Raw genomic sequence first — 25690 nt, forward strand, 5'->3', positions numbered from 1 at the left:
GCCTTCCGTTCGTGTGTGTATCCAGTATAGGAATGGTATCGGAAATGTACTTTCTATCTCGAAATTGATAGTTCCAAGGTGATTAACCAACCATTTGTGTTGCAAAATAAAGGTTTCCTTTTTTCACTGATTCAACATTTACGAGATCAGTGTGTAGCCAATCAGAAACTAGATAACATAATACAGACGTCATACAACATGTGACAAGACAGTGCGTTGAAGGATCCATCGGATACAGAAACCTTCATCAACGCATACTAAAACTCGTGTGGACACAAATAGCTGAGCCATTAGCTCGTTGATATCGGCTTGTGTGACGTGGGACTGACAATCTAAACTGGATTGGAGAGCGGAGAGGGGATGAGGGACGTAACCTCGTGGTCAAAACGTTGTTCGCTCGTCACGTCGAAGACCCGGGTCCTATCACAGGCCCTCGTGTCTTTGCGAGAATTAAAGATTTTTAAAGGATATTTAAAAATTTGAGATGACCCCCGACTCGAAATGCTCCACAGTACAATACGTTATGATGTATTGTACTGTGAAGCATTTCGAGTCGGGGGTCATCTCAAAAACAATATTTTAAAAATCTTTAATCCTCGCAAAGATACGAGGGCCTGTGATAGGCCTGTGTGCCCTATTCCCAACATGGTTTCACGGAGCGAAGTCCATCTCCAGTGATCCCGGTCGTTGTATTGCTAATCTCTCTCGTACTGGTTTGTGTTTTGCCTCTGTAATTACCTTTGGATACGAGTCATGTTAAGTGCTGAAATAAAAACGTTGTCTGACTTCATCAGAGAACGACCAATAGTGATTAGAATAGACAGATTTACATTAGAGCTTAACCTCCAAATCTAAAAATATCCATAGTTGAGCTGTCACCCGCAGAGAGTCCATGTTTTTCCTACACTGACAAAAACATTCTGTTTGATTCTCACTGAAAATAGAGAAAGCGCATTGTCAAGGAGATTTGGCTATACCTTCTCAAAGCAAATCAAGGGGGTAGGGTTTACAAAGACATTTCTGTTTTCTTTCTTACTAAAAAAAGGATGCAGATTTTCAAAGTATATCCACTGTCACAAAAAATATAAATATTCTTTGATCCGCTGAATAGCAATACACCACAAAGAGAATAGTTACTGATCAAAATGTGGTGTAGGGGGTCAACATGTTTGCTTTCATCTTTAATAGGGTCCATAAGTAGGACTTTAGGTTCGTGAGACCTTAGTACTTCCGGTGACAAACAACGTCTCATACCTTTTCGAATGGCCTCAGGGATGTCAGTTAACAGTAAGGAACCGATAATCCTTGCAGGAATAACAAATTCCGATCTAACTATCCCCAAATTAGCCAACTATTACGACTGTCAACAAACATGGTTGTACCAGGTCTAGTAAAGTCATATTTGGCGGTCGCGCAAGTTGGAACCAGAACTGGTTCCACCGGAAATCTGGTACCGGAAGTAAGCTGGGTCCTGTCTCGCATATCGCAAATTGGCGCGCAAAGGGAGTCGGGAAGCAGCTTGGTACCGGAAGTAGCGCGCGACTTACAGGCCCAGGAAACATGTACATGTAGTCGTGTATCCGACGAATTCCTCCAACAAGTTAATGTCAAAGTGGAGCATTACGTGTTCTAATCAAAGCCCCAGAAAATTCCAAAATTAGCAACACATGCTGTTGTACACGTTGAGTTAACATGACAGGAATGGGCGCTACTCCAACCGTCTCGGTGTCTCATCTAAATTGCTACCGTGATTTTTTCCCTATTCTTTTTCATTCTGGAAAACATGGAAATGGCAGTTTAATGTGTCAGTTACAGACCTAAATCAGTGACATTAGTCACTCAGACGGAAATGGAAATGTATATATGTAAAGTATATGTCCCTGTTGCAAATTTTATAGAAGTATGCTTATAGCAAAACAAATAATGCAAATTTTATAGAAGTATGTTTATAGCAAAACAGATAATGCAAATTTTATAGAAGTATGTTTATAGCAAAACAGATAATGCAAATTTTATAGAAGTATGTTTATAGCAAAACAGATAATGCAAATTTTATAGAAGTATGTTTATAGCAAAACAGATAATGTAAATTTTATAGAAGTATGTTTATAGCAAAACAGATAATGCAAATTTTATAGAAGTATGTTTATAGCAAAACATAATTTCGATTATGTCGGAAATAGATCTGGAGGTCTCTGCATGACAATAATAAAAGTAGGATACGAAGAGAGACAACATGTTGCGCCAGATGAAATAGTCATTTTGATGGTCCTTGGCGTTTTTTAACAACAGCGTTTCTTCGCTAAAAATACAAACCATTTTGTAAATGTATTTTTACATATTCACAGGGTTCACTATGACGTTTAACGTCTGCAAGCTGCGTCACTCAATAACATTTGTTCACCATTATGAAACTGATATGCCGTTACATTACTGAGTGAGTGAATTTACTTTTTACGCCGCACCACCCGATCCCGTTAGTCGCCTCTTACAACAAGCATGTGTTACTGAAGGCTCTTTCTAACCCGGACCTTCACGGGTTTCGTTACATTGCTGTATTTCCTTAAAAGGGGGCATTAAATCCAACTCTCTCATCCGGACACTGATGGCAGACGGAAAGCCGGACGCCGGACGCCATGTAGTTGCATACGTTCAGCTGCTGGTGTCTAGTCTATGTCCTTCGCAAGAAGAATAACAAACATCTCTCACAGATAGACCTGTAACCTGAGATTACTACAGCAGATACTAGAGTTACTATATATACTTAACATACAGAGTGCTGCCAGCTCTTCTCTCCATGTTCCCGGGCTCTCCCCGTCGAAGGCCTCAGGTCTGGTGTAGGAGGCTGGAGCAGCTATATTTATACTGAAGCAGCTTAAAAAACCCCGTTTGTACCTGAAGCCGGCAAGCTGGCGAGAAACACTTCCAGCGTGTCTTATTCCCGTAGATATACATTGCACACTGGACAGCTGGACTTTCATCGTGATCATACTGACTCTTTTCGGATCTGAAAGGGTCATCACAACCAATTTATATGATTGTTAAAACGGGCAGCAGTACTTGTGATTAACGCATCTTTGAACTGTATGTCAGTTATGTCTTTCTGTTTTATGAGACGGTGGAAGATTATTCGTTGGACCTCTGCCGCGTCATTCGATTAACTTTAAAATATGGTACTTTTTGTTTCCCTGCCTGGAACTCGGCAATAACTAAAGAACTGGTTGGCTCCATGTTTAAGTCCGGCATGCTATCTCAGTGGGCTAGCACTTTTAAATCGGGTTTACTAGTGCGAACTACTACAAGCAGGAGCACGCACATACGCGCACGCACGTTTCGTCGCGGAACGCCCCAAAGTCGACTTAGGTCTCATACATGTGGAGTTAGTGAGTGAGTGAGTGGGCGAGGTGTTACAATATCAGATCAGGGGTCATCAGAAACTGACCCAGCACACTGTTCAGTTTTCAACGAATCAGAGTGAGGAACGAACCCTTTTAGACTGAGGAGAGAACGCTTTAACCAGTAGGCTACCCAACCGCTAGTTTCAAAGTTGCCTGAAACGTGAGCGTGGTGTCGGGGTTTGCGCATATTACATATTCCCATATCAAATCTGTAGAGTAGTCAGAGTTACGATGGGTACCAAAACAGTTACATTTTAATTATGGTATAAATGGTAACCACAAGATAACACAGCCAGCTAATAGTTGTCGAGGATTTGAAAGGGAAATCAGTAGCCTCTGGTAGTGAAACCGGTTCCATGGTACATTTTAAATTTCTTTAAGTGACATCAGTTGTGAAGTCCTCTTCCTTTACGTATTGCAAGTTCTCTTCTTTACGTATTGCAAGTCCTCTTTCTTTTCGTATTGCAAGTACACTTTCATTATGCATTATAAGTTTCGAATTCGTCTTTCTTTGCGTATTGCAAGTTCTCTTTCTTTACGTATTGCAAGTTTTGAAGTCCTCTTTCTTTTCGTATTGCAAGTACACTTTCATTATGCATTATAAGTTTCGAATTCGTCTTTCTTTGCGTATTGCAAGTTCTCTTTCTTTACGTATTGCAAGTTTTGAAGTCCTCTTTCTTTTCGTATTGCAAGTACACTTTCATTATGCATTATAAGTTTTCGAATTCGTTCTTTGCGTATTGCAAGTTCTCTTTTCTTTACGTATTGCAAGTTTTGAAGTCCTCTTTCATTTCGTATTGCAAGTATAACTTTCATTATGCATTATAATCGTCTTTCGTCTTTGCAAGTTCTTTACGTATTGCAAGTTTTCTCTTTCTTTACGTATTGCAAGTAAGTTTTGAAGGAATTCGTCTTTCTTCATGCATCAAGAATGTTGAAGTCCCCTCTTCGACGTTATTCGACGTATTACACGTTTTGAAAACTTCTTAGCTTAAGTGTAACTATCTTTGATCTACTCTTTCTTCTTACATAAAGAATTTGAACTTTGAAGTAATCTTTATATACTATTACAAGCATATAGAGGAATATGTGTACATAGCAGCTAGTGGGCTCAATAGAGATACATTAAGTACACTGAATATCAATATCAGTTATATGTTTTGGTTAAATAGTCATTCAGGGTTAAATTCAGGGATGAGAGGAAACCATTTGACTAAAAAGCTTTCAACATTATTATTTCTTCTGGAGATGAATGTTTCAGTGGTAAATATGACTTTCAATATCCTTAACTAATAATCAAATTTTGGAATTGTTTTTTCAAAGAGCAAGTATAAATATACCTCTTAGCAGATAAGATTATGTGATTCAGTAATGGGTTCTTACCTATAAAGCCAAACTAGATCAAAGGTTTTGTCAAATTAAGTGTTTGGATACAAATATCAAAAATCAAAAGCCAATCAAAATCAATAGAATCAAATAATGTTTCCCATTTTTGGCATATGTGAGGTTTAACATTTTGAGATAACAATTTATCATAGAATAATCTTGAACATTTTCTTGGGGATATGAAATCCTTTTGGAGAGAATTTATAGCGAGGTAATTAATGTTTATATATCTATATTCCTTTAAAGTCTTTTCCCAAGGTTCAGGTAAAATATATATAACATATCCAAGATCTAAGTGAGTACCTTTTATATCAAATTTAAGCTTCAATTGATTAAAGGATATAAACCCATGTTCATAACAAAGATCTTTGATTGTCAAGATTCCACTTTTAGCCCAGTGACTAATGATGTGATTTGAGGTTTTGAAATTGTTATTCAGCTATAAAGGTTGGGATAAGATTTCATTAATTTTCTCTGCATCTATAGTATTTTTGCTACAATATAAATTCCATTCTTTTAATACATCTTTCAAAAAGGATTATCAACTGCAACTATATTCTGAAAATTTGCTCCATATTTTAGCATATCCTTAAAAGGGAAATTGCATGGGTTACCAGAAACCCCTCTACAGTTATCTAACAGTACACTGATAGTCTAAGAGACTGCTTAGGGTGGGGTGGGGTGGGTACCCAAGGTATGTTTCTGGTACCATAACGGTGAGTCGGGTTTTACGCCGCTTTTAGCAATATTCCAGTAATATCACAGCGAGGGACAGAAGAATTATGCTTCACACATTGTACCCTTCAGGGGAATTGAACCCGGGACTTCGGCGTGATAAGCGAACGCTTGAGCTACTATTCTACCAAACTGCCTCTCAATGGCAGCCGACAACGGACGCACTATAGTCACATGAATACACGGGAAATTGGCGAGAATGGTAGACATGTCCTTCGAGACAAAAACATTTTTTCAACACATGCAATTTCATCCCTCTCGACAACAAATCTGACTGGAGAAATTCGTTTTTCGAGATTTTCAGTGGTACCTTTTCATTTTCATGCAAACCAGAATATTTTTTTAAGGAAAATACATTAAACCTGTCTATTCAGTTCACATGCAAAAATACAATTTAGTTTTCGTACGTTCTGCTTTACATTGACTTTACACTGACTGTAAGTGAGAGATCCTTTATACTGCCTTCCGCGGACACCTGTTGTTAGTACAATTTGATAGTGAGTGATAAACACATGATATTGTCAAATTCGCACCATCAGCTTTGAGCAAACATGTCATATGATTATGGCTTTGTGGCTTATGTTCCCTAATATGAATAGTTTAAAAATCTCACAATTATCAGATATGTGGGGGAATATGTTCGAGTACCCAATGAGTATCGAAGGTGTCGAGTTACAAGTAAGGTTTAGTTTACAGTAAGGTTGAGTGCCATCCAAGCGTTGAACGTATGAACCACTAGCTCATTGAACAATATTTTAAGTTTGAGTGAGTGTGTGAGTGAGTGAGTGAGTGACGGGCTATACGCCGCTTTTAGCAATATTCCAGCAATATCAAGGCGGGGGACACCAGAAATGGGCTTCACATATTGTACCCATGTAGGGAATCAAACCCCTGTTTTCGGCTTGACGACCGAAGGTTTTCACTGCTTAGCTACCTCTCCGCTCTTAAAGGTTTGACGTGCGGTAGTTAAAATAATGGCCACTGTACCTTAAACAATATTCACCAACGAACCCATAATCCTCCCCACTAGATAGTATTAATAACTGCAGTTAAACAGTCTACAGAACAACGGAATTATAATGGTATGAGAACAACGGAATTATGATGGTATGAGAACAACGGAATTATAATGGTATGAGAACAACGGAATTATAATGGTATGAGAACAACGGAATTATGATGGTATGAGAACAACGGAATTATAATGGTGAACAACGGAATTATAATGGTATGAGAACAACGGAATTATAATGGTATGAGAACAACGGAATTATAATGGTATGAGATCAACGGAATTATAATGGTATGAGAACAACGGAATTATAATGGTATGAGAACAACGGAATTATAATGGTATGAGAACAACGGAATTATGATGGTATGAGAACAACGGAATTATAATGGTATGAGAACAACGGAATTATAATGGTATTAGAACAACCTTCTGCTGAATGTCAGCGTAATCCAACTTTTGTTACTTTCAAGTCACAATATGACATCTGTAATATCATTCTGAAGGTCATGTCTCACATAAAAACACACAAAATTAATTTAAAAAATGTTTTAATGAGCGATATTTCCACAGCTGGACAGTGTTGAGCAAGACACAATACCGTCATTCCATTAAAATCTTCCTGAATGCCTCGGCATCATCTCTTGAAATTTACTGCCATTTTTCCAAGTCATATTCTATGTACAATTTAAAGCACATATAAATCTTTCAGCAAAAAACAAAATGAACAACATACATGTATAATATGTACCTGTGACATCATCCTCCTTTATCAGGGGTATTCAGCACTATGACTATGTACCTTGATAAATGAGGATGCAGAGAGGCATATTTTGTGTCTTCTCACAAAATCTACCCGTTAGCTCCTGGAAATAACAGAGCAATCACCAAATATGTGTATATAAGAACCCAAGGATATTATGCACACATCAAATTAATAGTTTCAAAAATTCAAAGTTAACTGATCAGCATCGGGCAATGGCGTACCGAAGCACCCTATATGCCACAACGGCAACAGTTGCTTTTTCAGGATTACTAGCATTGCATTTTCTTCGAATAGGTAAACAATGCAATGTATACATGGTTTTGGAATATATCCAAATGCTGACGATGAAAGGAAAAATGGGTCTAATCGAACTATTGCATATTGTTCTATCAGCATGCTTTGGTGTACAGTTCAATCTTATCCTAATAAGACAAATTATGCCTCTCTAGTATTCAAACAAAGGGTTTTTCACAACAAGAAAATAATATATTTAACAGAGTGTAGGAATTACGTTCCCCGTATCACAAACATTGAACAAGCTGAAAAGTTAACAGATGAATACTTCAAGGTCAAAGATGAATAGCGAATACCCATTCCGTGATTTTGGCAAATGAGGGACCAGTCATGAGGGTATGGTGGGTGTTGGGGTGTGTTGGTGTGTGGGTGTTGGGGTGTGTGGGTGGTAGAGGTAGGAAAGGTCACCTGCAGAAAAGTTCATTCATGGCGCCGAACCAATGAACGAATTGCTTCTCTGAACGGCCAAGAAAATCGGACCACATGTCATACAGTATGTCTCCTCCATTTTGGAAAGAATCTATCTGCCCTCCCCCGACTATTCTACAGTCGGCCTTTAATGATGATTCGTTAGCGTATTATTGGAAGTTTTGTTTTGAGTGAACAAACTGATGATGATATTGCATTGGATCTGTTTCCTGTTTGGTTTGGTTACAGTTGAGTACAACGCAAACCTCCTTTCGGGACAAATAGTATCCCGTTAATAAACCAGAAATCCGCTAATATTGACGATTGCAATGAGGTGGCTACGACACAAGGTTCCAATATTTAAAATGTAGTACAACAAAAATGACCATTGACATACATATGGTGGTACGTTACAGAACATTATGTAACTTAAGGTTACAGCACACGGTGGCGTGCCACAGCCGATGTACTCAGCCAATCATGTTGCTGGAATTTTTAAAGTCAACCAATCCAATGTGTCAATATTATGCCTGAACACATGTAAGCATATTTTTCATTGAATACGATTTTTCTTTCATGAAAACCTCAACACTATGTTCATTTGGTTCATTCTGTTTGCCACGCCATGAACAACTAATTCAATTTGGAAATCTTAAAAAAGTTACAAATTTAAACGAGTCCTTCATGTCATGGGTAAGGTTTTTAATAAACAATTTTAGACTTCGGTACGCTCATAGTGTATTAGTATATAAAACGAAAATACCCAGAGGATGTTAAAAAATCACAAAGAGGTATCAAGGTTACTTGGGGTGGCAAAACTCAAGTGAAAATAGGTTATTTGGGGTGGCAAAACGCAGGTGAGAACATGTGTTCTTGGGGGTGGCAAACAGGTGACAACACGTGTTATTGGGGGTGGCAAAACACATATAAAAATGTGTTATTTCGGGTGGTGAAAACGTGGATATCACAAAAATGATAAATCGACACGTGTGGCCTAATGAGACGTGTTAAAGAAGTATGGCATACAACAAACCGCTGATGTCACCGATTCAGAGAAAAATCTGAACGAATCTCATCCTGATCAAATTCTCTGATACATACCATGCCCTGAACATTGAAAACACTGTCTACACAGACGAAACAATTGCTAACCTTTACTGAATACACCCAGGGTAAGATTTCACACACTGATGCCTGAGAATCGAACCCGGACTTGGCGAGGAGACCAAACACTGGAACCAGTGTTCTACCAAACTTGTAAGGATATAAGAAGCAGTCAGTGTAAGGTACGACCATATACTACCCGACATTTGGTAGGGATCATCACATATGTCATTCTATTGAAATATACACTTGACACTTTATGAAAATTATTTTTGTTTATAAAGTAAAGATCAAAATGTCCTTATCAAATGGTGAGTAATATATTATCATATTCTTTGGGTTCAGCAAAAGTGTGACACAATAGACGTTAATTAATTGACATCCACCAACAATGTGATATGAGGCAATTGGCAAGTGAAATACTGTCCATTGTTGATAGTTGTTGTATAACAGTATTGACAAATCAGTAGTTTACTCAAGGGTAATCTGATACGATCCTTAATGATCATAATATGTGGATATCATGATATCCTCAAACGACTTTTCCCTGATATGAATTTTCTAATTCCGATAAAAGGCACATTATGATATCTTATTGTTGCATAATGACTCAAGGAACTATAGATTCAAAGTTTTTCCAAGAGGACCTATCTGAATGCAGTTGTGGACACGTGGACACAGCCTATACTAACAAAAACGATTTATCTATGACACTGAAATATTTTAACATAATCACTTGAGGTAAATGTTGAAGACATATAGTCTCCAAAGCTTAAAGGCGAACACATTGAAATAATAACCAACATCATAATAATATATAATATAATTATGCAATACTGTCTGTGATAATGTCACTGCGGAAACGCATCTGAGAGAAAACATACCCTCTTTAAGACAATACAGCACCTGTGAAATAACATCCCTGTAGAATACACATTGACGTCACAGGCAAATGGCGTCACTATGACGTCACTGTTGCAGAACAGATATAAAGGCGCCAGACACATGATTCACTGGCACTTTTACAGGATATATAAACTGGAAGTTCTGTAGTAATTCACGAACATGCACACATACGAACACAGAGCACAAAGTCATGACACGAGAGCTAGACTTTCATAGTTCTGTACAGAAGCTTTCTGCTCAGGAATCTCAACCGGGTTTCAGTTCACACAACGTTTGCCGTATAGCAGGTAAAACTGGCACACTCACTAAAGCTTAATAAAACACGTGTAGGCTTGGATCATAGTTAATGTATTCGTCCATTTGGTTGTAAGGATCTGGAGTCCATACAGGACTATCATAAGCAATCGCCGCATTTAGAAGACTGATACTGGGTCCCGGATAGGTCGGCGCTGGCATCCAACAACAGCTGCCAATGTCAATAGCTGCGCGTGTCAAAAGCTGCGCAGGTCAATAACTGCGCATGTCAAAAGCTGCCAAGTCGAGAAAAATACAAGCAGATGACCAATCAACTCTAGACATTAGAATCCGTGAACCCTCCAGTTCATTTAGTAATGGCCAAGATCGATAATGGCGTTGTTTTCCTTCTCGGATAACCACTAGTTCGTGAAATTCGGATTCGTTATATCCGAAGTTGAACGTACCACTTTTAACATCGTAGCCAGAGTTTGGACGTGTCGATGACGTGACAGCAACAACTCGACTCCTTAACGCCATCTTATACGACTTCTTCACAGGATACGTCTGCTGGCTGTTCTGTGGTGAGGGGGGCGGTAGAGGCTGCAGACTTGTCCGATTTCTGTCGTCGTGGGCCGTCGGAGTAGTATCTGTGGCAGTAGGTGCAGTTGATGACCTCGTCAAAACAGTCACCAAGGTCCGTCGACAGCTTAGAGTACAGCACTGGCCGGATAGCTTTATCCACTAGAAGCAGACACAACAGGTAGTCATTGATAACCGAAAGGTTTTTAATATAGTCCTGATCAGGGTGGTCGTACGCACTGTTGTACACGAGGGTGGTGACGTGGTGGGGGAGTTCACAGATGATGAAACTCAGGACCACTGCTGAAACCAGTCTGGACATCTGTTTTTCATGTCGAGAATAACTATCTGCGAAGTAGCGCTTCCCAATGTAGTACGTCGTAGCGTATATCAACAACATCATAGTAATTGGGACAAAGCAGGAGAAGGAACTCGTCAGCCAGATCTCCTTGTCGATGTCGGCGTCCGTCGTGTACAGACAAGCGTCAATGTCATGTTCCCACACTTGGATGACTGGAACCGTCGCTAGGGCTCCCACCACCCACACCACAATACTGCAATACAAGGCATGACGTCCAGTCGGCGAGGAGTGACCCCTGTTGGTCAGCAGGATCCCTCTGAGAACGGTCATGACAACAACATGGTAAGATGCTATGTAGGCAGTGCCGTTCATGAGGTAGCGGCTGCATTTACACCACGGGGTTGACATGACGCCGACGACGCGCAGAATATCCATCATATGAGAAGGCACGGCAATAACCAGATGAAGCATGTCCGCTACCGCTAACCCACCCATGATGACGAAGACGTCCACGCGAAGGTTCCGGTACATGCATAGCGCCCGTACAAAGATCAGGTTACCGATCAGTCCGACGAGAGCTGTTATTCCCATCAGTATGAGGACCACGAGCACGTCCTGGCTGAGGGCCATCAGAGGGTCCTCGGCCAGCATCTCGTCCGGTTCCTCCGTCATCATCTGATCCATCAGTATCTCAAGGTAGGTTGCAGATGTCGGTTGTTGTGCTTACATTTCACTCTGATGACTTCACAGGATGCTCAAGAACTCTGAAACACAGAAACATACGTGTACATTACAATGGTCTATAATAGTGAGTGAGTTTAGTTTTAGGCCGCTTTTAGGAATATTCCAGCTGTATTACCGCGGGGAACACCAGAAATGAGCTTCACAACCATATGTCGAACCGAGTGAGTGAGTGAGTATGGTTTTAGGCCGCTTTTAGCAATATTCATGCAATATCACGGAGCGGACACAAGAAATGGGCTTCACACATTATACCCATGTGGGGAATCGAACCCGGGTCTTAAAGCGTGACGTGCAACCGCTTTAACCACTAGGCTACCCCGTCGCCCCGCACTATAGTAGAACTGTTGTATGGCTAATTGGTCTTTCAGTGGGCAACAAAACGTATCCTATCCAATTCTGTAGTGGTTTAAAAGACAAATTTCTATGATTTTCTCCCATTGTATTCCTTCAGAGATTAATATGAAGACTATTCCTAAATATTGATTAAAAAAGTTACTGTATCAAATTAAAGAAATTATATCTGCGCATTCACCCTATGACACTACTATTGTTAATGGCTGTAGAGCTTATGACAACCTATTGTCAGGTTCACACAAAATCAATAGCGCTCTACACACACAATACACAAACAGAAGTACATGATATGCAGCAGGGGCTGTGGGATAGCCTAGTGGTCAAAGAGTTCGCTCGAAGATCCGGGTTCGATTCCACAGATGCGTACAACATGTGAAGCACATTTCTGGTATCCACCGGCGTGATATTGCTGGAATATTGCAAAAAGCGACGTACCTCCACGATATTAATCTTAGAAAATTCCACGTTTCATTATCCAGATTTAGATGCCCTTCACATGATCTTATGATCGAGAAGGGCAGTTATTATAATATTCAAAGAGAAAACAGATTGTGCAAATTTTGTGAACTAAATGTAATTGAAGATGAGTTCCACTTTTTGCTGGTATGTCCCTACTATGCTGATTTAAGGACAACATATCTACCACAATATTACTATTCATATCCATCCATGTTTAAATTTAATTTGCTAATGAACTCTAATAATACAACTTATATTTGCAAACTTGGTATGTATATCCACCATGCTATTGAACATAGAAAACAACGTTTGCAAACATTGTGATTGTATACCATTATTGTTGTCATACTTTGTACTATAGGCCTGTAGCCTCTTCAGTAATGGAATAAAGAGAGTTGACACGGAATCAGTCTTGGACTGAACACAAGATCTATTATTACTCGTCCTGTGCAAAGTGAATTACGTGGGGTCCATCCTCGGTCTTATCGTGGACATCTGGACTTATGACAGTGATAACGATAACGGCGCGGTACAATCATCAGGTCAGCTTTGATTAGTTCTTCGAGTGAGTGAGTGAGCGAGCGAGGTTTTACGCCGCGTGTTTTTTCATCAACAGATTCGCTTGAAAGGATTGATGTCTTCTACGTCAATCCATTATAGTGATGAAGCATTCAGTTATCGTAATGCAGGCAAATCTTATCAGGAACCAATGATAAGGAGATTCTGGCGCATGTAGGGGACGCAACCCTTCATAGCAAACAGTATCGACCTTTACACGCTTATGCCCTTAAAGACTATATATAGTCCGTTTGGCTCAAAATCGGACCGATGAATTGCAATCTAACTCAAAAACAACTAAACATAGAATACTCAATGAAACACTTATCATAATCATAACATCAGACCAACTCTGTGATTGTTTTTGGCAGAATTTATGACCTAAAAATAAAAACGTTGTTTAACAAACTATCATTAAACTTTTGACACAGTTCATTATTTGTTACGAGGGAGGACTGCAAAGGGAGGAACAGCCAGGTGTACGCGAAGCACGTGCACAAGTACCGACAAAGTCATTCATTCATTAACCTGTGCTGTACCGTCTCCATCCTTTCTTGCACACCTGGCTGTTCCTCTCTTTGCACCCCTCCTTCGTAACAAATAGTGAACTGTGTCAAGATTTTATTGATAGTTTGTTAAACAACCTTTTTTATTTTTTTTATTTTTAGGACATAAATCCCGAAAACAAATCACAGAGTTGGTCTGATGATATGATTATGATTAATGTTTCATTGAGTACTATATGTTTAGCAGTTTTCGAGTTAGATTGCAATTCATCGGTCCGATTTTGAGCTAAACGGACTATACATGTACCTTGTTATAGCTTCTCAGCAGTATGTCGCATGTGCACGTGACTACACTACTAAAGCTAATTTATTCCAAGTTTCTTTTTAAAACAATATACTGTCGAGTTCTTTTCACAGTCCATAAATGTTGATGCTAGAAACACAGCGGCGGTCGTGACGTACACATTTTTTCGAAACAAAGACATAATGGCACCATTTATAATAGACAAAACGATGAGAATATACTGTGTGGTATGCACTGCTACTGTGCAGATGTTATGAGTCAGACAACAGTGGCCACTACTACAACAGCAACAGCAGCAGTAGCAACGACGACGACGACGACGACGACGACGACAACAACAACAACAACAACAACAACAACAACAACAACAACAACAACAACAACAACAACAACAACAACAACAACAACAACAACAACAACAACAACAACAACAACAACTACTACTACTACTACTACTACTACTACTACCATTTGGTAAATAGTTCAAGTTGCTAAAATGCGCAAGTAACACTACCTAAGTAAGCCAATCTATGTTAATAGGAGACATTGTTAGCTTGTCGTTGCAGTCAGTCCGATATATGAAGCAGCTGTTGTCACTGCAGGCAGGTGGCCGCTTTACAGAATAAAGTCATTTTTGAAAACCTTGACGACTGCGACAACTACTACACTACTAACAATAGCAGCTTCGACAACGGTGATCGAGTAGCTAGGCTAATCCCTGGATTATGTTGTATTCCGAGAATCGCCATCATTATGAACTTGGGTCGGATTGACCTCCCATATTAAGCTGACAGTAGGATATCACTGAAACGCTGTACCCAGGCTAGGATTCAGCCAAGTGGCGACTAAGGTGGTCAGGCACGCTGATTTCATTAATGTAAGTCATCCTAGCCAAATTGTTTAGCTCGATGCTCATGATGGCAATCACTGGTCTATTGGCTACTAAGGGGATCAGGTGGTCAGGTACGCTGATTTCATTAATGTAAGTCATCCTAGCCAAATTGTTTAGCTCGATGCTCATGATGTCAATCACTGGATCATTTGTTCTTGACTCGATTATTTACAGACCGTTAAAATTAAGGTGGAAAATTGCCGGGTTCGGCGATAAAAGACAACCTGGTGTTTAACCACATAAACCGCCATGACCTTGACCTTTTTTTAAAAACAACATGGCCACTTACAATAAAAAATGTCATCAGTAACATGTGTTCAACTATACCATCACGACACGTGTCAGCGTGATGTATTTGCTTCTATGAAAGGGACACCAGATTCATCCTAAACCTTATCGCAGATGAATCGAAAATAATCCTGTTTGAAATATATACTCACGGCAGCAGCTGCTTGAACCTATCTGACAAGGCCGATGGAACAGCATGGCAAACATCGCGCCATTATGCCTGTAACTCATCCTGCAGAGGAGTCTGAGTAAAAGGTGGGCTACCCTTCTTCTTATATATTCAACATCACTAATGATATGCACGGCTGGATTACAGAACAGTTCCTTCCAAGCCAATGAAAACTGGTCAAAGGTGACAGTCAGCCTTGAAACTACTGATGTGATCATCACAGAGGACCAATAGGAAATCTTCAAGAAGGCATGACAACCAGCATCCTCACAATCTATTGACACACGACTGGAAGAAATCGATTATTTATCCTCTTGTATTTTAAGAATACATATTGATCAAATATTGAATTGGATCGGATGTCATTGGTCTTGTTGAAGGGGACAACAATCTCCCTGGCGAGGTTCGTGTTAGAGAGATATTTCAATAGCAGTCACCATTGTGAAAACTTGTGTTTAATATTAACTTTGTTAAATTACAGGACATTGTCACTGTAACAATTGTGGTTGAAATTTGACGGATTCAACAAACATTTCCTACTTCCACAAATGCAAGCCATCATGTTCACCGTTGTCACAGACACCGCACACCATTTAATTCAAATGTAAGTTCATTGACAGTTTAAATGTTTATGTACGAATCTCTTTTCAACCCATCTCCCCAAAAAACAAACAAAACAAAACAAAAACAACAACAACAACAACAACAACAACAACAACAAAAGTCCGAGTGAAACTCAGTAAAAGTCAGAATGCCAATTCCAATACTGTCGACTGTATTCCCCAGAAACGAAGCAGACACAACGCATATATATTTCTCCTTAAAAGTAATTCAAAGGACCCAGCAGAGCAAACTGTGGCAGTTTAGAGACCCCAGATCCGGAACTTTTCTGTGGCTAAAGTTTTACCAGTACATGTCGAGAAGAGCGAGCTAGAAGTCATGCCGCTTGTTGCATGCTGTCGTCCGATCGATGACAATCGCCGAGCAAGTCAGACATTCCCAGACTCTTTGTTTAACTACGTGGATATTCTGTTTCTAGTTTTACGAAACCCGATGAGGGAAGACTTGTAGTAGCGTCCGACAACTTGACATATTCTCGAAAGCAATCTTCTTACATGTCTTTTACGGCTTCGGACAACATTTTGAATCCCCAACGCGTGTCAATATACAGCGCGAAAGAAACTTGTCAACATCAACCATGTTCACAGTTTTCATTGATTTGTATCCCTGAAGTAGTTAATGGAGTTCAGATAATCTAATGCTGTCTTCAGCATTATTTGGCGTTGGTATTTATTTCCCTAAAATGAGCATTAATTGACGTAAATAGCAACATGAAGGCCTTGGATTGGATCCTCAATGTGATTCTGTTATGTAAATACCCATGAGAACGACATGTTCACAAGACAAGGATATGTCACAGTGAAGATGTGATATATAAGCAGATATTTCTGTTGACGATTACATGCCGCACTTCCAGACATATTTTTATCAGGTTTCTACGAATGGTCTCTTGGCAGTAGCCAATGCCCTCTGGGATTTGACACAACGTCTTTTCAGTACAGAATCGTCCATTTCCATCACGACCTTATCATCGATATGCATGTACAATACAGTGGTATTTAATACTGACTGCACAGCAGAAGAGTGAGTGCGTGAGTGAGTGAGTTGGGTTTTACGCCGCTTTTAGCAATATTCCATTAATATCACGGCGGGGGACACCATAAATGGGCTTCACACATTGTGCCCATGTGGGGATTCGAACCCGGGTCGTCAGCGTGACGAGCCGACGCTTTAACCATTAGGTTACCCCACCGCCCCTGCACAGCAGAAGAACGTGTCCTCTTAAACATTATATCATGGCAACAAACATACTTGTTTGTTTATTGTTTGACGCCGAACTCAGCAATATTCCAGCTATATGACAGCGGTCTGTAAATAATCAAGTTTGGACCAGATATTCTGGTGATTGACATCATGAGTATCGACAAATGCAATTGGGATACAATGACACGTGTCAACCAAGTCAGCGAGCCTGACCATCCAATCCCGCCAGTCGCCTCTTACGACAAGCATGGGTTGCTGAAGAACAATTCTAACCCGGATCTCCACGGGTCCAACATAATGGCAGCCATTATCATGACGTTAGTAGCAATCGCTGAAACACTAAACACTTTCGGTTCAAAACTCTCTTATGCTGGATCATATGCTTCAGCTAGGAAAATTTCACGTTTTTTTCATTTTCATCCATGGATGTACACTTTCCTTTTACACGGCGCTTCAGTTAAATTAAGTGTAAAATAATATATATCTACACAAAGACCAAATCCCAGACTCGTGAAATACTTTCCAACAAAAAAGTTAATCATTAATTGATGATTAAAAATGAAATACAAACTTGAAAGCATTCCTCAACAGTCATTTCAGCTTGGGGGACATACTCGTAGCTTCGTCTATCGATTTTCCTTGAGTAACAAAAGTACATATACGTGAACTTCACAAAAGAACATGTACGACACAGGTAGCAGCTGAATGCTTACTATAAGGAACACGTGGGCGGGTCAGGTCAGTACTGGTCATTAGGCACTAGGTTCAAGGACTACGTGGGAATATCACTATGTAACTTCATCGACATGAACCCCGATATACCTTAAGGGCTTAGGGTTAGTTAAGGGCCTCGTCACCAAATGAGCTTTCTGATGATTGAAGGTATGTGTTATCGTAGCTCTAGGTCTTTAGCGTGGCCAAGATCGGAGAGTCAGAATTATGTAGTCATCATGTCACACTACAAGACCTGAAGAAAACAAAACCTACATTCAAGTCGTACATGAAATGGACAAAAGAAGGTCACCTTGACCACGTACCAATACTTTGGTCATGACACACGACACATCACGGCATGTCTTCTTGAGAGGACGCCGAATTCGTATTTAAAATAATAAAAATTTGGCTTCAAAATAAAGTGTGTTTTTTGCGAGAGAGTAACCAATCGGGGATATCATTTTCACCATGCGTTCCTCCGGTTATTATAATTGATATTTATTTTTTATGATGTGACATTATAGTGATTTCGCGCCAGACGCTTCGGCCAACCCTCTGGACTGCTGCAGTTTATAATATACGACGCTCTCTGGTTCAGTGACAATTCTTCTTTATTTGCAAAGAGAAACCATGCAGATATTAATGTGTGATCCATGATGATAACTGTTGGAAGAAAAGGTTCAGTGTTCACATTCCGTGATCTTTAGTCTGGGAGAAGTTCTTCGTCTGAAAAACAGCTTCCTGGCGTTTGAAGCACCGACATTCGTTACAAACCGTTTTAGACAAGGAAAGGATATAACGTGCTTGTTTTTGGATACGATGTCACTGGTATAATGATGCGTGGGTGTTGATTGGCTACATTACACGATACACACCTACAGCGGAGACGGCGGTCCTTTCAGTTGGATTCAGAAATCACTTCCAGGACCATTAGAGGCGACAATCCATCACACTCCCGTGACATGTCGTTCGTTAATGGCGTAGACAAAGGAATTATATAAAATTATATGTGAATGTTTGCTGTCAGTCAAGTAGAGTGAGTGAGTGGTTGAGTGAGTATGGTTTTATCAATATTCCAGCAATATAGTCGCGGGGGACACCAGAAATGGGCTTCACACATTGTATCCATGTTGGGAATCGAACCGGGGTTGTGACGAGCCAACGCTTTAACCACTAGGCTACCCAACCGCCCCGTCAAGTAGACAGATTATGACTGCACGACATTGTTTTCCAGAACGCCCGGCATGGTTTTATTATATACCTCGTAAATCCCGAAGACATATAATTTACCTCCAGCATTTTAAGAAACAGATCATATTTGTTAATATAAAAAATGGAATTCTGTTATCCAACATACAGAGTATATGTTACTCTGACGTACTTACGTGTCAGGTATGCATATCATATAGAGATCTATTAGGGAATGTACAATAGTATATGGACAAGTGTTAGATACATATATCAGATGTTCACTTCAGCTGTTAAAGATGATAGGGGTTGACACATATATGCCATTTTATTGTCCTTTTTACAGTTTCTCTACATGCAGGCAGTTTATTGCTTTATAAACAGTAACGTATTTCGCTTTAGTTATATCAATCCAAAGTTTTGTATTACCCCAAATCCTTATTCAGATCAATTCCACTAACTAACTTTTAGTACATACCGTGGTTCATGATATAACAATGCCATGGTCAAGTATTATTAATTAATACCCATCCATAAAGGGCAGAAACTACGGATCTAAATAGGTCACCAGAAAAGTGGATGGATGGTTGTCCAGTTTGACCTGTGTGGTTGGATAGGTGTTGATGCTATCAACCACTATTCATCATCCAGAAGGCTTATTAATGTAGATGCAACATATAGTGCGTCAGTATGCCATTATGCCCGTTTTAGGAATATCCCATTTGGGTAGTCGAACCCAGGTCTTCATGCTGAGTCAACATGGACATTATTACATTATTACCCAAGATAACCCAAGCTGCCTGTGAGGCGCAAGAAGGTTAATGGGTCATAAGACCTATCCCACCGGGTACCCATGAACAGAGGCAATTTTGAACAAACACACTTGCCTAAGGCGAGACCACATGTGTCACGAGTGCTTCGTTGTGGGGCAGGACAGAAGTTCCAGTTAGGCTGCCAAACGTGGTCAGCCATGCAAAGACTCCACTACCGACGTTGTATAACTTCGACTGCTTGTGACCTGGGCACAATGCACAAGACCACAAAAAAGCAGTCGCCATTGTGTAAAGTTTTAATACATACCTGATTACTCATGCAGTATATAGATCGTATCACCGAGCCAGCAACACCTGTGTAAATAGTAGATACTGGCTCAGTGGACGAATGCGGCTATTACGTTTTAGTAATAGTGTTTTAAGTGGGTTAAAACAGTTTATCCCTCAAGAAAAACAACTCTATAACTAAAACAACTGTCTTTGGACTATGATCGGTTGGTATGGAGGGACCCACTTATTGTTCTCATTGCGTCAATATGGTCCTCCTCAACAGAGACGTGTTCGGATATACTGGCTGTCCAACTAGACTGACTGACTGAGTTTGGTTTTACGTCGCTTTTAGCAATATTCCAGCAACATCACGGCGGGGGACACCAGAAATGGGCTTCACACATTGTGCCCATGTGGGGATTCGAACCCGGGTCTTCGGCGTGACGAGCCAACGCTTTAACCATTAGGCTATCCCACCGCCCCCTGTCCAACTAGAGTGTGCATCAACGGGTCAGTTCAAGCAGGCTCAGATCAAGCAGGCACAGAAATACCTTCTTGGCTTGGAGGGAAGTCTGAAATATTCTATTGAGAATAGTTCCTCTTTGACTGAGACATGTACGTTGTTCCAAGCCACAGCTCTTCAAGCAATTCTGTTTAACGACAGTTGCTGTAGCTACATCACACCTTCAGGGAGGAAAGCGATGGGTGATGCACATTTTAAAGTTTTACCACGTTGATCAAACCTGCTTAGATATATCTCAGCAAGAGAAACATAAGACACTTGGATCGATACAGCCAATGCATCTATGTACCTAAATGCCGGTTTGTACTAGCAGGAAGAGTGAGTGAGTGAGTGAATGTGGTCTTACGCCCCTTTTAGCAATATTCCAGCAATATCACGGCGGGGGACACCTGAAATGGGCTCCAAATAAAGAATCCATGTGGGGAATCGAACCCGGGTCTTCAGCGTGACGGGCGGACGCTTTAACCACTAGGCTACACCATCGCCTCTCCAGGAGGAAGAAAAATAACCTCAAACGATACAAAATGTGTTTTGGAAATGTTACATGTCAGGACTGCATGAAGTGCCTTCCCAACGTATTTGTACTGAATTTGTAAGAAGTATAATCGTGACGAATGTCAAGCTAAAAACCACGCAGCAGATCCTGAAATGACAAAGGGACGCAAATCTGAGCCTACAGGGCGATAGTGGCCCCAACAGAGAAATCGGTTTAAAAATTCACGTACAGGAACATACATACGAAATGTACAGATGCGTAGCCAGTGAACGGTTTTGCACCATATAAATTACCTTGACCGCATATTATCCAGATAGCAACCTCCTACCACTGGTTTCCATGGCAATAAAGAATACTTCCATGTGACCGAGAAAATAGCTGATTAGGCAGGATGTCACCTGTTTCCGGCACAAGCACCATGCGGAGTGCGTGATGGTGCAGATTGGCCTCATTCAAATGATAAGCGCCTTAATAAACATACGGCGCACTAAAGTCTTCATGATTGACAAACACTGACCTATCGATGTTGTGGATCGGCCATAATATATAAAGCAGGTTTATGTGTTTGTTTATTTTGTCAATAAACTCGGAAGGTTTAACCAAAATAGGAAATTCAGATAACTTCAGAAATTATGAAACGACTGATAACGATATTTCAGTAATCGAAAACCCGAGCTCTGCCAGCTCGGACATCTTGATTCTTTTCCGAGAATCCCGAGAATTCCGAATTCTGAGATTCTATACATTATCTATGCTGAATCAACCTCTGTATATTTTTTGCCCTAATATTAGGAAGTGGGTGGGCGCAATGGTGACTTTGACTTGCTGAGCACAGTTGCTTCCCCAAGGCGGCGGACCACACAGTGAGATGGTAGGTTCGAATCCCGCCAGTGTTCTTCCAGCTTTGTCACACTCGATCACAGGGTTTTATTAACGAGGTAAAGGTCTGAGACCGGCATCACTTTGGGTCTTCCTCCCACATCAACAGCCCCGACGTGATGTAATTGAAGTACTGCCCTACGCAATGTTAATCACACCTTCATCTCAAATTACGGTAACAATGGAGTAGCCCAGTGGTTAAAGCGTTCGCTCGTCACGCTGAAAACCCGGGTTCGATTCCCCCGCATAGGTAAAATGTGTGAAGCCCATTTCCGGTGTCCCCAGTGTGGTGGAGCGGCGTAAAACAATACTCACTCACTCCTAAAGGACGCAAGGACAAGTTGAAGGATGGACAGCGATAAAAGGCATAAAAACGTTGTTGATTACAGAAAACAGTCTAGCCTTTGTCATGACTGTTGAATGTATTTATTTGAACAATTTTTTATTTAAAGCCTTATCAAATTTAGATCAAACCAAACCAAGTCTAGATCTCTTGATATGAACAGCAGATAAGGAAAGGTTCATTTGAAAAGTAAATATTGGAATTTATTTAATTATCTTTCAAAGACAAATTGGCATACCTTTACTTTACATTGAAAGAAATGTTAAAGTTCTTTAAAATCGACTTTTAACTCACACAAAAACTTTGAAGTTCAGATTCTATCAGTAGATCGCCTCATATCATCTCTTATATTAAACCAACAAAGTGGTGTCATGATGTCCTTCATTGGAACAGTAAAATCACAGAATATAACAGCGAAATGCATGATCGATATTTTGTGTTAATGTATCGTGGCTTCACTTGCAGTTAACTGACTGACTGACTGAGTGAGTTTAGTTTTACGCCGCTTTTAGCAATATTCCAGCAATATCACGGCGGGGGACACCAGAAATGGGCTTCACACTGTGTGCCCATGTGGGGAATCGAACCCGGGTCTTCGGCGTGACGAGCCAGCGTTTTAACCACTAGGCTACCCCACCGACTCCCTTGCAGTTAACACGACCGTTTAATCATACTGAAGGGGACAATAAATAGTCACATCCGGCCGAACGCCAAAATCAAGTCAAATATGAAGACCTTAAACATCTTGGCATCGTGATTTATCTACATCCTGATTTGTAGAGATATTTCTTCCTTGGGTATTACACAAGATGGGAGCGTTTATCAAGTCAGGAATATGATATACAATGTATAATATTATCCTCTTTACTCATATCTAACACTTAACACCGGATGGGCTGGCGGCATAATGACTAAATGGACAGTTGCGTGTATTCACAGAACCAGCGGTTTATCTTGATGCATGTGGCGCTGCAGCAACTCTTCTATCAACCCATACTCGTTTCCTTTAGTTGACACTTGATAGGTAACTACATAATTGTGATCGAAATGATCTTTAAGCCAACATATTGCCAACGCTGCAATTACGGAAGTCTGGGTGTGAGGAGAAACCTCAATCTCCAGGGATGCTTCCAAAGGAATAACGTTACCATAATCGGTATAAGAGAAACAGGGGTGGTTTATGCAAACGCTCTAAATTCATGGTTTCTTGAGTGCCGTTCGATGTGAAATATATCAATGCAAATCCGAGAGGAACATTACAATAAATCATTGATTGTGGAAGTTTTTTCGGTTGTCAACGGATTTTTGTTGATCACCTGATTATCAAGTTCACGTTTTAGAAAACCTTAAAATATATACGATAAACCATAGCTTCGTAGCCTTGTCAACTCCGGTTTGAGTCCGACTGGCACAATGCTAAGATAAGCCACCTGATAAACATATTGTCGGTCATGACATTGTGTTTGGAAATGTGGAAACACGAGAGGAATTGCGAAAAGGTAGATGTATTCATCATAGATGACGATCTTGACATTTTTAAAACTGCATATGCTTGAACTTCCTGCATGAGCACCGAACCTCAGTATTTTCATTTCCGCCTAGCCCTGCCAACGAAGCAACTCTAAGTTTTCTCAGGTTCAGGGATCTCCAATTTCACTCGGGCTCCTTTTCAATTCAAAGGACTTTTATGTTTCTATCAAAATTATATACATTCAGATACTAAGCGTTAGTCTTACATATATTATTTAGCCTAACACGTAGAACAAATAGCCACCACAACTGAAGAGATAAAGGTCAGATCTGTGGGGGTGGACAACCCTGCGTGAGAAGCTAATAACGCGTGGATATTGTTCCATCCGAAAGAAACTGTCGCGGCCGATTGGGGATGAGGGTCGGCGCTGTCGAGGACACAGAGCAGAGTGAAAACGGAATTGAAAACGACATCTGAACAAGATCCAGTGAAAACCAAAGCAGCCTTTTCTGACTCACCGGTCAACTTCAAGCCTCAACAATGATGGATTAATTTAATAATGGCGGCCGAACAGCGACTGAGCTTTGAAACCTGCCCGACCAGGCGGACAAACATGTCTGAACTGACAACGATAACCTAATGGCCGTCTAGTCAGTCAATGTAAACTGTTTCTGTCTTCCTATCTTATATATGTCTCAGCAGATCCAGTGTATCGCTGGATCGGTGAAGATTGGTTTTACCAACCCATTCTGTTTCTACCCGTGAAGGTCCGGGTTAGAATGAACCTTCAGTAACCCATACTTTCGAAAGAGGCGACTAACGGGATCGGGTGGTCAGGCTCGTTGACTTGGTTGACACATGTCATCGGTTCCCAATTGCGTCGATCGATGCTCATGCTGATGATCACTGGATTGTCTGGTCCAGACTCGATTATTTACTGACCGATTGCTGAGTGCGGCGTAAAACTAAACACACTCACCATTCTGTTTCATAAAGGCGTCTAACGCGACAGGGTTGTCTGACTCGCTGATTTGGTTCATGCCATAGTATCCCAGTTCCGTATATCGATGCTCATGATGTCAATCACTGGATTGCCAGGTTCCGACTCAATCATTTACAGACCGCCGCCATACAGATAAGAACATAGCTGAGTGCGGCGTTAAACATTGTTTTGTCTAAAACGGTGAATGTTAATCATAATGTATCAGTGTACTGGTCTTATATTTGACCCGGTGATACCATCCAAAAAAAGTAGGGGATATTGGATTTACAAGATTGATAAAATGCAGATGATGAAGTCAAGGAGGAAACAGACGATGAAGAGGAATTAAGGTAAAATGTGACAATTTATTCTATTCCTTTGGAAATGTTTCATCTGTTTGGATATATATTACTTTTCTCATATGCATTGGCATTGGCTAGTGGTATGGTGGTAAAATGGAATATCACCTACATTTTGGAATGGTATATAATTCCGTTTCATGTATGCAATCTAAAACACACAACACAACTTTCGGGGATGATGAGGATTTTCTTTACAAACCTGGGTGCTCGTGACATCGGCATTTTTAAACCCGAAGCATCTAATTCGCACGACACAAACTACACGTCAAACTACATATACGATACACAATATGATTACAATGCGTGTAGCCGATTTCTGGAGTCCCTCGTCTGATATTGTTGGAATATTGCTAAAAGCGGCGTAAAACTATACTCACTCATCACAAGTTGTTCGACACCACACCAACGGGTTTCTTGCGTAAATGAATTATTAGCACACTGGCTACCAGATTCAGATAAATAATA

The 25690-nt window shown here is 40.4% G+C and overlaps 1 protein-coding gene and 1 long non-coding RNA gene across 3 annotated transcripts in view; both read right to left on the reverse strand.

The window, feature by feature from the left end:
• Nucleotides 1-921: 921 nt before the first annotated feature.
• On the reverse strand, nucleotides 922-25608 carry LOC124262169. The gene is made up of 3 exons (XR_006894512.1): nucleotides 25524-25608; nucleotides 18406-18414; nucleotides 922-934 (listed from the first exon to the last, which is right to left on the reverse strand). It is a non-coding gene; the product is annotated as an uncharacterized LOC124262169 (long non-coding RNA).
• Nucleotides 7066-25690, reverse strand: part of LOC124262168 (allatostatin-A receptor-like) — a 51353-nt gene continuing 32728 nt past the window's right edge. Inside the window, exons 2-3 of one of the 2 annotated variants that reach the window (XM_046696624.1) lie at nucleotides 20355-20358; nucleotides 7066-11888 (exon numbers count right to left, since the gene is read on the reverse strand). In XM_046696624.1, coding sequence (XP_046552580.1) covers nucleotides 10785-11810 — 1026 coding nt within the window. In that variant the 5' untranslated portion in view covers nucleotides 11811-11888; nucleotides 20355-20358 and the 3' untranslated portion in view covers nucleotides 7066-10784. Of the gene's footprint in view, nucleotides 11891-20354; nucleotides 20359-25690 lie in introns of both variants that reach the window. The other variant, XM_046696625.1, reaches the window with a different exon arrangement.

The sequence above is a fragment of the Haliotis rubra genome, unplaced genomic scaffold (assembly GCF_003918875.1).
Source record: "Haliotis rubra isolate DU_JTF1 unplaced genomic scaffold, ASM391887v1 Scf825, whole genome shotgun sequence".
In the NCBI taxonomy this organism is placed as follows: domain Eukaryota; kingdom Metazoa; phylum Mollusca; class Gastropoda; order Lepetellida; family Haliotidae; genus Haliotis; species Haliotis rubra.